The sequence below is a fragment of the Rana temporaria genome, chromosome 11 (assembly GCF_905171775.1).
Source record: "Rana temporaria chromosome 11, aRanTem1.1, whole genome shotgun sequence".
In the NCBI taxonomy this organism is placed as follows: Eukaryota; Metazoa; Chordata; class Amphibia; order Anura; family Ranidae; genus Rana; species Rana temporaria.
This window is the reverse complement of record NC_053499.1, coordinates 10388337-10400664: the sequence shown is the minus strand read 5'-3', so window position 1 is coordinate 10400664 and position 12328 is coordinate 10388337. Positions and strand designations below refer to the sequence as shown.

The 12328-nt window shown below is 45.3% G+C and overlaps 1 protein-coding gene across 1 annotated transcript in view; it reads right to left on the bottom strand.

Annotated features, from left to right (window-relative positions):
• Positions 1-12328, bottom strand: part of LOC120917025 (tetratricopeptide repeat protein 17-like) — an 80842-nt gene that overhangs the window by 37243 nt on the left and 31271 nt on the right. Inside the window, exons 11-16 of the mRNA XM_040328013.1 lie at positions 9107-9244; positions 7483-7598; positions 6362-6530; positions 6195-6272; positions 2995-3219; positions 1527-1713 (exon numbers count right to left, since the gene is read on the bottom strand). Coding sequence (XP_040183947.1) covers positions 1527-1713; positions 2995-3219; positions 6195-6272; positions 6362-6530; positions 7483-7598; positions 9107-9244 — 913 coding nt within the window. The remainder of the gene's footprint in view (positions 1-1526; positions 1714-2994; positions 3220-6194; positions 6273-6361; positions 6531-7482; positions 7599-9106; positions 9245-12328) is intronic.

Below are 12328 nucleotides of genomic sequence, written 5' to 3'. Positions count from 1 at the left end.
TGAAAAACAGGCAAGGTCCTTAAGTGGTTAAGCACTTAAGCCCCGGACCAAAATGCAGCTAAAGGCCCAGGTCAGGTTTTGCGATTCGGCACTGCGTCGCTTTACCAGACAATTGCGAGGTCGTGCAACGTGGCTCCCAAATAAAATTGACGTCCTTTTTTTCCCCACAAATAGAGCTTTCTTTTGGTGGTATTTGATCACCTCTGCGGTTTTTATTTTTTGCGCTATAAACAAAAATAGAGCGACAATTTTGAAAAAAATGCAATATTTTTTACTTTTTGCTATAATAAAAATCCCCCAAAAACATATATAAAAACATTTTTTTTTCCCTCAGTTTAGTCCGATACGTATTCTTCCTATTTTTGATAAAAAAAAATAAAAAAAATCGCAATAAGAGTTTATCGATTGGTTTGCGCAAAATTTATAGCGTTTACAAAATAGGGGATAGTTTTATGGCATTTTTATAAAATTTTTTTTTTTTAGTACTAATGGCGGCGATCAGCGGGTTTTTTCGTGACTGCGACATTATTGCAGACACTTCGGACAATTTTGACACATTTTTGGGACCATTGTCATTTTCACAGCAAAAAATGCATTTAAATTACATTGTTTATTGTGAAAATGACAGTTGCAGTTTGGGAGTTAACCACAGGGGGCGCTGTAGGAGTTATGTTTCACCTAGTGTGTGTTTACAACTGTAGGGGGGTGTGGCTGTAGGTCTGACGTCATCGATCGAGTCTCCCTATAAAGGGGATGAAACGATCGATGCGCCGCCACAGTGAAGCACGGGGAAGCCGTGTTTACATACGGCTTTCCCCATTCTTCAGCTCCGGGGACCGATCGCGAGGGGGCGGCTATTAACGAATAGCCGCGCCGTCGTCCCGGATCGCTCACACATGATTTCCTACCGCCGCATGTACCGGGGGGGAGGGGGGGTCCCGATCGGACCCCCGACCCGCGGAAAAGCAGGGACGTACACGTACGCCCACCTGCCTGTACGTGCCATTCTGTGGACGTACATGTACATGTGGCGGTCGTTAAGTGGTTAAAAGCAGCAGACCTGCATGGTTGCTAATGCGACAGAACACCTCCGATTTTCACATTTAACATGTAAACAATCAGTCGGATTTAGTCCGCTTGCCCGCTTCACACGCCGTCATTACTGTGTCGGGTGTAGCAAGATGGCGGCGACGGAACGTCACTTCCTGAGCAATCTGTGACGGGGAGCCGAATGTGACAAGACACAGACTTTAGCTGGGCTCACCATATAATGGAAATGTAACTTCTGAACAAATTAACAACCAGCTGAAAAAAAACAAAAAAAAAAAAACAACAAAACCACAAGCACCGGACAACTCACAGAACAGCTAAAGTCATCATAGAGGTTTATTTGAATACTTAAATATCATTTATCCAGCTATAAAGCTGCAGTAGGAACATTATAAATCAAAAACAAGTCATTGGAAGGAGTAGTCCATGAACCCAACGAGGGGCGCCGTGAACAGAGAGCGGGGCGACATGCTTACCGCTGCACACCGAGGTGCTGACGTTGTACAGAAGAGGATAAAGCTGCAGGCACCGGATCATCTGTAAGCCGCCCTCACAATCCATACACGGCTTGCGAAGATCCAGAGCTACGCGGAAGACTTGAAGTGCGCCCGTCAGGTTCTTTAACGAGAGGTAGGCATTTCCCAGACTCAGCAACGTTATTGGCTGTGCAAAAAAATTGGATACATATTAAAATGGTAATAAAAAAAAAAAACACAAAAAAAACACACACACACACACACACACATTTTAAACTACCGCATATACTCTGAGTATAAGCCGGCCTGAATATAAGTCGAGGCACCTAATTTTACCACAATAAAAAAAGAAAAATGGGAAAACGTATTGACTGGAGTATAAGCCTAGGGTAGGAAATGCAGCAGCTACTGCAAGTGGAAAAGAGAATCAACGTTCATCTGCAGCCTCACACTGTGCCCATTCTGCAGCCTCACACTGTGCCCATTCTGCAGCCTCACACTGTGCCCATTCTGCAGCCTCACTGTGCCTGATCGCCGTGTCATGCAGTCTTGACCACTTGATCACCGGGCCTATTTTGGCACTTCTCTCCTTCATGTAAAAATCTAAATTTTTTTGCTAGAAAATTAATCAGAACCCCCAAATTTATATATATATATATATATATATATATATATATATATATATATATATATATGTATGTATGTATGTATTTATTTTTTAGCAGACCCCCTAGGGAATAAAATGGCGGTCATTGCAATTTTTTTCTCCCCCGCACGGTATCGGCGCAGTAATTTTTCAAACGCCTTTTTTTTTTTTTTTTTTTAGGAAAAAAATACCTTTCAAGAATTAAAAAATAACAAAACAGTAAAGTTAGCCCAATTTTTTGTATAATGTGAAAGACGATGTTACACCGAGTAAATAGATACCCAACATGTCACGCTTTAAAATTGCGCACACTCCAGAGAGCCCGGAGAAGCACCGCACGGCGGCAGGAGGGGGGGGGGGTGGGGGGAAGTCAACTCCCGCTGCCTATAAGAACGATCAAGCATCCTCCCGTGGACAAGTGGTTAACAAAGCGTGTCCGAAGCCTGTAAACGAGTCCTTAGCCCTGGTTCACATTGGTAGGATTCGACGTGTCAAATCGGCGGCAATGGTGCCGTCTTAAAATCGGTGTGACGTTGCATTTGCAGCGCCGCGCCAATTTAAAAATTACGTTTCTGTACTACTATTTGCGATTTCGGACTGCGATTTACATTGAAACCCGCACAGATGTCTCTGGAATCGCGGCTGAAATCGGGACTGACAAGCGGGAGTGAAATCGTCAGAGTTCATCGGAACACGCGCGGCTTCATTCCCAGAGCCCAGTGTGAACCTGGGCTTAAAAGGGCTCTGTACTGATAGGAAAATAAATTGGCAGCAGCTTCATAGGGTTAGTAAAAATAAAAAATAAAAATAAAAGCAGCTCACCTCTGAGCGGTCTATAGCGATTGCATGAAGTAGTAATTTACTGGCATCCAGATGAAGCCCGTGATGCATTAGCAGGTTGGCCAGATTCACCAGTGGGATATGCTGTTGCTGAGATGGTGCGAGGTTCAATGCCCTGCGCAGGCAAGCCATGGCCTGGGTACAGTTTCCTACAGATCGCCAATACAGAGCCGCCTCGTTCAGCACTGACCATGCCAACCCTGATGGCTAAAAAAAAACAAAAAACAAAAACACACACAATGGGTTAACCACTTAAGGATAGAAGGTGTTTTTCAGATTTGGTGTTTACAAGACTAAAACATTTTTTTTTCCTCGAAAATTACTTAAAACCCCCAAACATTATATATTTTTTTTCTAACACCCTAGAGAATAAAATGGCGGTCATTGCAATACTTTTTGTCACACCGTATTTGCGCAGCAGTCTTACAAGCGCACTTTTTTTGGAAAAAAATCACTTATTTGAATTAAAAAATAAGACAATAAATTTGGCCCAATTGTTTTATATATTGTGAAAGATAATGTTACGCCGAGTAAAATGATACCCAACATGTCACGCTTAAAAATTGTGCCCGCTCGTGGCATGGCGTCAAACTTTTACCCTTAAAAATCTCCATAGGCGACGTTTAAAAAATTCTACAGGTTTCATTTTTTGAGCTACAGAGGACGTCTAGGGCTAGAATTATTGCTCTCGCTCTAACGATCGCGGCGATACCTCACTCGTGTGGTTTGAACACCGGTTTCATATGCGGGCGCTACTCGCGTATGCGTTCGCTTCTATGCACAAGCTCGTTGGGACGGGGCGTTCCTATTAGATTGACAGGCTTCTGACGGTCGCATCTATCGCGTCACGAGTAGCCGAAGGAAGCCGAACGTCGGTGCGGCTTTATACGGCGCCTGCGCACTGACGTTCGGCTGCTTTCGGAAAATCGTGACGTGATAGATGCGACCGTCGGAAGACTGTCAATCAAATAGGAATGCCCAGTCCCGCAGCCCATACCCGGAAGCGGCGGAGAAGATCGCTCTCTAAAACGGTAAGTACGGCTTAGTTTTTTAAAAAAACACCCGATTCCCCTTGACAAAATGAGCCTCAATCTAAGGTTAAAAATTAACATTTCCGGGTGAACCTCCACTTTAAGTCACTGAGCACCGTCATTACGAGTAAAAAAAATAATCCAGTATATAGCCCCTAGTTTGTAGACGCTACAACTTTCACGCAAGCTAATCAATATACGCTTATTGGGATTTTAATTTACCAAAGACATACATATTGGCCAAAATATAGAACAACATTTTGAATTTTTTTTTTCCCTTTGTTGGAAATGTTTTATATCAGAAAGTAAAAAAACAAATGTTTTGTTTCTTTCAAAAACATATGCTGCTTTTTTGTTTATAGAGCAGAGGTGATCGAATACCACCAAAAGAAAGCTCTATTTGTGGGGAAAATGTTGTTTGCGTACAGCATTGCATGACTGTGGAATCACCAGTTAAAGCAGCACAGTTGCCAAACAGCAAAACATGGCCTGGTCATTAAGGGGGTAAAATCTTCCAGAGCTGAAGAAGATACTCAGACTCAATTTTTCATGCCCTCGAGTCTCAAACTTGCCCTCTTCAGCTACACCCCCAATCATTCACCACAAAGTGGACAGAAGGATTGGAAAGGGGCAAGGCTAACAAGTCAGGAAAGTCACACTCTAAGTAAAACTATAGCAAAACTATTCACATTTTGGATAAGGAGTAAGGAAGGCTTAAAACCCCTGTAAGGTTTATTTTGCCCCATTGGGGAGATTTTCCTTCACTTCCTGTCCCATGACCAAACAGGAAATCCCTGCAAATTAGGGGGATTTCTTGGGGTCCCCCAGGTCACCAGAACTACTGTCCTCATGGGAAGATTTCCCCTTTATTACTTTTCTGGGGACAACCCAATGTAAGGGGGGGAAATTTACACTGACCACTAATGTAATAGGAGCATTCACAGTAACCACCAATGTAAAGGGGGGAAATTTACACTGACCACTAATGTAATAGAAGCGTTCACAGTAACCACCAATGTAAGGGGGGGAAATTTACACTGACCACTAATGTAATAGAAGCATTCACAGTAACCACCAATGTAAGGGGGGGGGGAATTTACACTGACCACTAATGTAATAGAAGCGTTCACAGTAACCACCAAAGTAAGGGGGGGAAATTTACACTGACCACTAATGTAATAGAAGCGTTCACAGTAACCACCAATGTAAGGGGGGGAAATTTACACTGACCACTAATGTAATAGAAGCGTTCACAGTAACCACCAATGTAAGGGGGGGAAATTTACACTGACCACTAATGTAATAGAAGCATTCACAGTAACCACCAATGTAAGGGGGGGGGGGGGGATTTACACTGACCACTTTTACTTTCAATAATAATGATAAAACAGGACAAAGAGGGTAAATCTCCACAACAGGGGTCACAGACAGTAATAAAACTGAGATTCGAATCCATCGTTCCTCTATCCAAAACGAAAAAAATAAAAGTTTTGCCTTTAGTTACAATGACATATTGACGTCGGCAAAGTGGTTGTAGAATCCTGACTGGACTTGAGCCGCCCCGGGGGCGTGCATCGCGGCGATCGTTGTTGCAGGGTGTCAGTCTGACACCCCGCAACACTGATCAACACCGATCAAGGTAAAGAGTCTCTCACGGAGACTCTTTACCACGTGATCAGCCGTGTCCAATCATGGCTGATCACGATGTAAATAGGAAAAGCCGGTAATCAGCTTTTCCTCACTCGCGTCTATCAGACGCGAGTAGAGAAGAGCCGATCGGCTGCTCCTGTGACAGGGGGGGGGGGGGGGGGGTTTGTGCTGATGGCCATATGGATGGTAACCACTTTGGGATAATATCACTTTATCCACCTGACCTCCAGAAGATTTACCCACCCCCCCCTCCCTTCATGAGGAGGCCATTTTTTTGCGATATGGCACTGCCTTACTTTAATTAACAAGCCCACATCTGCCTCCATGGCAATCTGGAAGAGGAGGAGCTAAAAGCAGACCCAAGAGGAGGTTCAGGGCTGCTCTGTGCATTACCAGTGCACAGAGCAGGCAAGTGTAAATCTATTTTATTTTAGGTAAAAACACTAAAGCCTTTACAATCACCAAGGTGGGAGGCAGCTGTAGAGGGGGTATTTTGCCCACCTGGTTAAGAGAGTGGTATAAAGAGACCCTCAGATCCTCTTCAGAAATACTGAGGTTATTGATGAGTTTATCCACCACCTAGATAAAAAGAAAAAAACGCATGTGAAATTTTACAGCACTTGCTTTGAGATTTAAACATAATCCATGACCTTTGTGGGTGAACATACCCGCTGTGCATGCCTATCGGGCTTTAGTTCGTGCAGATCCAGCTTTCCCTCCAGCTCGGCGAGCAGCCTCTGAAGGGTCTCGTTTTTGCGCACATCTGCGACAGAGGTGCAGTCTGGTGTGTGCAGGTCACTTCCTGCCTCGAGATGCTTTAATACAGCCGGGCTGACGCTAAAGGAGGTAGAAGACAAGAATTTTAGGGCCGGTATAGGAGCAATTCCTTCATAAAAACACACCGTCTCAAAAATGATCCCAGATTTTATACTATTGGCAGGGCCGCCATAAGGGGGGGTACAGGCATTCCCCCTGCAAGGGGCCCCGGAGGTCCCCAAATGGCAATATATATATTTTTGTAACCCCCCCGCTTCTCAATTTGAGGCGGGAAAAAAAGCGGAGTTCCAACTGTTTAATTTTCCTTTTTGCATGAGTTTCGTTTTTTTAATAAAATTATTTATAGCACTCACGTTTTTACAGATGGATCGCCGCTTGATTGCCGATTTCACAAAAGTAAGATAACTTATATTCTGCTTTGCTGGCATTTCCCCCCATCTTGCTTGTGGGAATGTGAAGCCCACAAGCACCATCTTCTGGGACACGGTACAGCCCAGCGACCAGCATGCACTGCCCGTTCTCGCGCATGGGCAGTATGTACGGCTCGCAGCTACGTACACGTCTGACGTTGCCATCACAAATCGGGTGGTGTCGTCGGAAGCGCCCGCCCCGTTGTGATGGCAACGAAGCCCTCAGCGCTGCCCACTGACACCTGGGAAATGACGACACACACATCTCCCAGGAGCACCAGTGAACATGGGCGCCGAGGGAAACGACGTCAGGCGCCATAGCGAGGAAGTGGCAGAATACAAGGGACCCCATAGCAACAGTGCTGAAGGGGGTAGGAATTTTTTTTTTTTTTTTAAATTCCAAATGTTTTTGCTGATGCATAATGCTGTCGATTTCTGCAACGTTGTTTTTTTTAGGTGGAACTCCGCTTTAATTGGAATGATTTTTACCATCTACTAGAGAGAGCATGATCTTGTACAATCACCTTTTTAGAGACAAAACATGCCAGGAACCAAAGCAAAAACGTACCGGTGCTAAAGAGCATCAATGAAACCAGACTCACCTCAGACCTGACTGCACGGGAGGTAGATGATATTTTGGAAGCTCTTCAGGTGGAGGAACAGTGGGGAACCTCTTGACACAGTCTTCTCTTTTCGGCCAGAGGAGATCTGTTCCTTTCTACAAAAAAAAAAAAAAAGAGAAGAAGAAAAAGGGAAAAAAAAAAAAAAAAAAGAAAAGATGTTCCATATTAGAACTGTCAGCTTCCCCAGATTTTCCCCATCTATAGGAAACACACAGATATATGGCATTTTAACCACATCAATACCAGGCACTTACACCCCCTTCCTGCCCAATCAAATTTTCAGCTTTCTGCGCTGGTGCGGTTTAAATGACAATTGCGCAGTCATGCTACGCTGTACAGAATTTTTTTTGATCACCTCTGCGGTTTTTAGTTTTTGCTAAACAAAGACCGAAAATTTAGAAGAAATAAAAAGTTTCTTTTGTTTGCTATAAAACTTTGTAAAGAAGTAAGTTGATGGGCACTGGTAGGTGGCACCGATAGGCACTCAAAGGCTGCAATGATGGGTACTTATGGGTGGAACCGATAGGCTGCACTGGTGGGCATTGTGGATGGGCACTGCTGCCTGGGCAAAGATTGGAAATTCCCTGGTGGTCTAGGTGGGCATACCTGGCGGTCCAGTGTGATTGGCCATCCCTGGTGGTCCTGGGCATGCAGCGCTAATAAATAATCAGCACAGACCCCCCCCCCCCCCCCCATCAGGAGAGCAGCCTGGAGGGTCAAACTTGGCCTTGTGCTTACGGTCATTGTTGTGGAAAGTCCATGATCGTCCCATGTGCAGCGTTCATGCAGAAGAATGCAAATTGTCTGACAGTATTTTCTGATAACATGCTGCATGTTAACCCCAAGCATTGTCATTTGCTAAGCAGACAAAAAGGAGGAGGAACAGTCATCTTGAACAAAGCGCAACTTATACCGTATTTAATCAGCGTATACGTGCCCTTTTTTACCCTTAAAATCAGGGGAAAATCGTGGGTGCGCGATATACGCTGATACTGTTGCAGCGGTGTCTGTTTTTTTAATTAGGCGCCGAGCGCCGCAGCCTAGCCGAGTGTACTGCGCACTCGGCTATGCTCGGCTCCGCCCGCAGCCACGCGAGAGAAGCCAAACAAACAGGAAATCCGGCTCCTCTCGGCTCGGCGCCTAATTCAAAAACGAACACCGCCGCAACCCCGGGAAACGTGCGGATGGAGGACTGGACGGACCCCGCAGACGGACACCTGGGCAGACTCGGCAAGGAAGGCTGGACGGACCCCGTACATGGCCGCAAACGGACGCCGGACCGAACAAGGCCGCCGGGCAAGACACCAAAACTAAGCAATTCATTTTTTTTTTTCCCCAGGAAATTCCCTTCTAGATTAGGGGTGCGCGCTATAGGCAGATAAATACGGTAACTGAAGTAGAGAGACTGCTATCAGATCAGAAGACATACACTAAATCTTGGACAAAATCCTATTCAACTATTAGAAGAGAGCTCCTTTGTACGGTAGACAGCCATCGAGGAGGGTGTCCTTAACCCCAGCGAAAGATCTTTCCTCTGCCCCAACTTTTTTGCCAACCCGTACTTTTATTATCTATATAATAAAGGGATATATTTTTTACTTACATCAAACATGGCAGCATCTTTGTCCCAGACTCTTATGACAGAACGTGGCACTGGAGGGCGCTGTGGGAACACGGTCTGATTCGCTTGCTGGTCTATATTCACAGATGTCATATATGCAGAGGACGTGTCTTCACCAAACTAAAAAAAAAAAAAAAAAAAAATGTAAAATTTCTACTTATAAACCCATACAGGGCAAATATTCAGGACAAGGGCAATAGATAGAATGAAAAGGCAAAATGTAAACACTAAAGTCAGGAGAAATATTAGCTAGGTGCTTGCATTTCTTGTGCAAAAAAAAAAAAACCACTTCATTTAATCTTACAATATAGTTTTCCAGCATCTCTACGCCTTCAAACAGGTCCCTTTTACCAGTGGTCCCCAACCTTTTTTGGGGGAGGCATGCCGTTTTCCTCAAGGCAATTTGTTGGGGCAATGGCTGGTGTTGGCGTTTCAATCATCACGGCACCATGGTTGGTATGGTGTCAGGATGATTGAAGCGCATTATTTAAATTACCTGATAAACTAAAATGAAATGGTTCAACTCACCTTAATGCAGAATCAGTGGGAGCCCCGAGTGTCACCTGCCACCAGATGCGGATTGTCGCTTGCCACCAGATGCGGAATGTCACTATCCTGCCACCAGCTGAAGCTTTCCACTGTTGCCTGCCACCAAAAAATACCAGACGGAGCTTGTCACTTTTTAACCGCAAAGGAAATTTGGTGGCAGGCAACAGTGACAGCAGAGAAACAGACTTCTCTCCCCAGCTTTTCAGCACATGCGCATTGGCTGGTTCCCAGAGAGAGGGCGGGCAGTGAGAGATGATGTCATCTCTCTGCTGCCTGCGGCTGCAGTGAGGGCAGAACTGCAGTGATGCAGGGTGGGTGGGGAGAAACTAGGTAGTCTCTCTGCTCTCTCGTCCGCCCAGCTCTATCATGCCGCCCACTTGCCTGGCTGCAGCGAGGCCGCGGTGGTTGTGGACTCCCACCCTGTCCCAGTCGTTTCAGGCTGTGCCACTTTACTCTCCCTATGAAAAAACTGCTTCCAGTCGCATCTCCTCCTTGTTGTAGCACACATCCCGATTCCTTCTGCGGGCAGATACAACCCCCACAGTACGCAGTCATGACCAGTTCATAGCCACCGACTGCCAGCTGTGCTCTGCCAAACTCCTGAGCTCCACCCACATACACCATCACGTTGTGCCTTCCCAATGAATCACAGAAAACGTAGTTCCTATTCTGTGCAATGGATTTGCACAGAGAAGGCCCGAGCCTCCTTTTCTGGGGTGCCCTCCGCCTTCCAAGACCCTCATCTTCGACGCGTGCCCCAATGGAAAAGACGCTCCTGAGCTGCCCTGCCTGAGTCTATTGACACATACTGGGTAACTCGGCCCCGCCCCCTCATCACAGCATTTGTTTGAGGAGGGAGACAGTGGCGAGAGCCGCCGCTTTCGTGCAGGTCGCTGGACCGGGCTCAGGTAAGAATGAAAAATGGGTGGCTGGGGGTATCCTGCAACAGAGAAGGTTATTTTTACCTTAATGCATAGAATGTGTTCAAGTGTCAGAACTCCATCCTTTTGGTTAGTTTAGTTCCACTTTAAGCTGTTAAAAATAGTTTAAATCACAGTAATCAAAATTATCGTTGAAGAATAAGTTCACCTTTTGTAACATATTTAGGGTGCAACATGAAATATGTTACTAAATCAGCAATGAGGAAAGATTAGAAGAACTAAATTTATTCTTTCCTGAGAAGAGGAGAATAAGGGGGGATATGATCACCATGTACAAATATATAAGAGGTCCATACAGTGAACTTGGTGTTGAGTTATTCACTTTACAGTCAACACAGAGGACAAGGGGGCACTCTTTACGTCTAGAGGAAAAGAGATTTCATCTCCAAATACGGAAAGGTTTTTTCACAGTAAGAGCTGTGAAAATGTGGAACAGACTCCCTCCAGAGGTGGTTCTGGCCAGCTCAGTAGATTGCTTTAAGAAAGCTCTGGATTCTTTCCTAAATGTACAGAATATAACCGAGTACTAAGATTTGTAGGTAAAGTTGATCCAGGGTAAATCCGATTGCCTCTCGGGGGATCAGGAAGGAATTGTTTCCCCTGCTGTAGCAAATTGGATCATGCTCTGCTGGGGTTTTTTGCCTTACTCTGGATCAACTGTGGGTATGGAGTTGGGTGTATAGGATTTTACTGTGTTTTTTTATTTTTTGTGGTTGAACTGGATGGACTTGTGTCTTTTTTCAACCTGACTAACTATATGTAACTATGTAACCTGCGGGTTACCTGCACTGAGCCATAGACTTCTGTTATTACACTTCAGAAAGTGCACCACACCTGCAGGATATGATAAAAGTCTATGGCTAATCGCAGGAAAGCCACAGGTGCACTGCGTTGCACCCTCGGTGTGGGTATATCGCAGCACATCAGTGTGAACGCAGCCTTAGGCCCCTTTGACACGATCGGTCTGACCCAATCGGACCCTTCGTTCACCTCTATTGAGCCACAGATGTAAACAGACTTGTGGTTGTTTACACACACCTACCTCTAATTCGATCCACAAAATAAAAACAGAAGGGGGATCCCTCTCCTTCCATCTGGGAAGATCGAATTGGAGTGCCAATAGAGTAGAGTGCCCGCTCCATTCATTGTGGCCTGCGACCGGTTACCAAGTCGCTTCAGTGGCCCTCGCCCGTCAAAAGGTTGGGCACCCCTGACCTTTGGTGTCCTGCATAAGGAAAGGGTTAACCACAGTCCACAACGTAAAGGTGCGATAGCTTGTATGCATTCACCCTTCTTGAGGCAAGTGTTGGATGCAGTTACATAATGGGAGGGGTGGCACTGCCAGGGTAAAGATATTGGCGTACTGTACATTACTGATAGGTAATGTCGCTGGCCTCCACCTTTGTTTAGCCAAGGTTGTTCCGATTTACAACCAGATTGCCAAATTCACCCTCTCTCCAAAACCTATACCCTATTCTTAAAGGTTAGCCCTAGCACTTTGGAGAAGGCTGAGGAGTAAAGCCTACTTTGTTCAGCCAATGATCAGTTGTTTTGTCTCCCCATATCTGTGTTCTCTTTACTGCACAGTGCTGCATAAAACACTTCAACTATAGTGCTGGCTTTTATAGGTGTAGTGTGCTGCTGGCTTTGGAAACACAGGGATGGGATCCGCACACTTTACTGGCCCATGGAATTAAAAAACTGCCATTTTCTC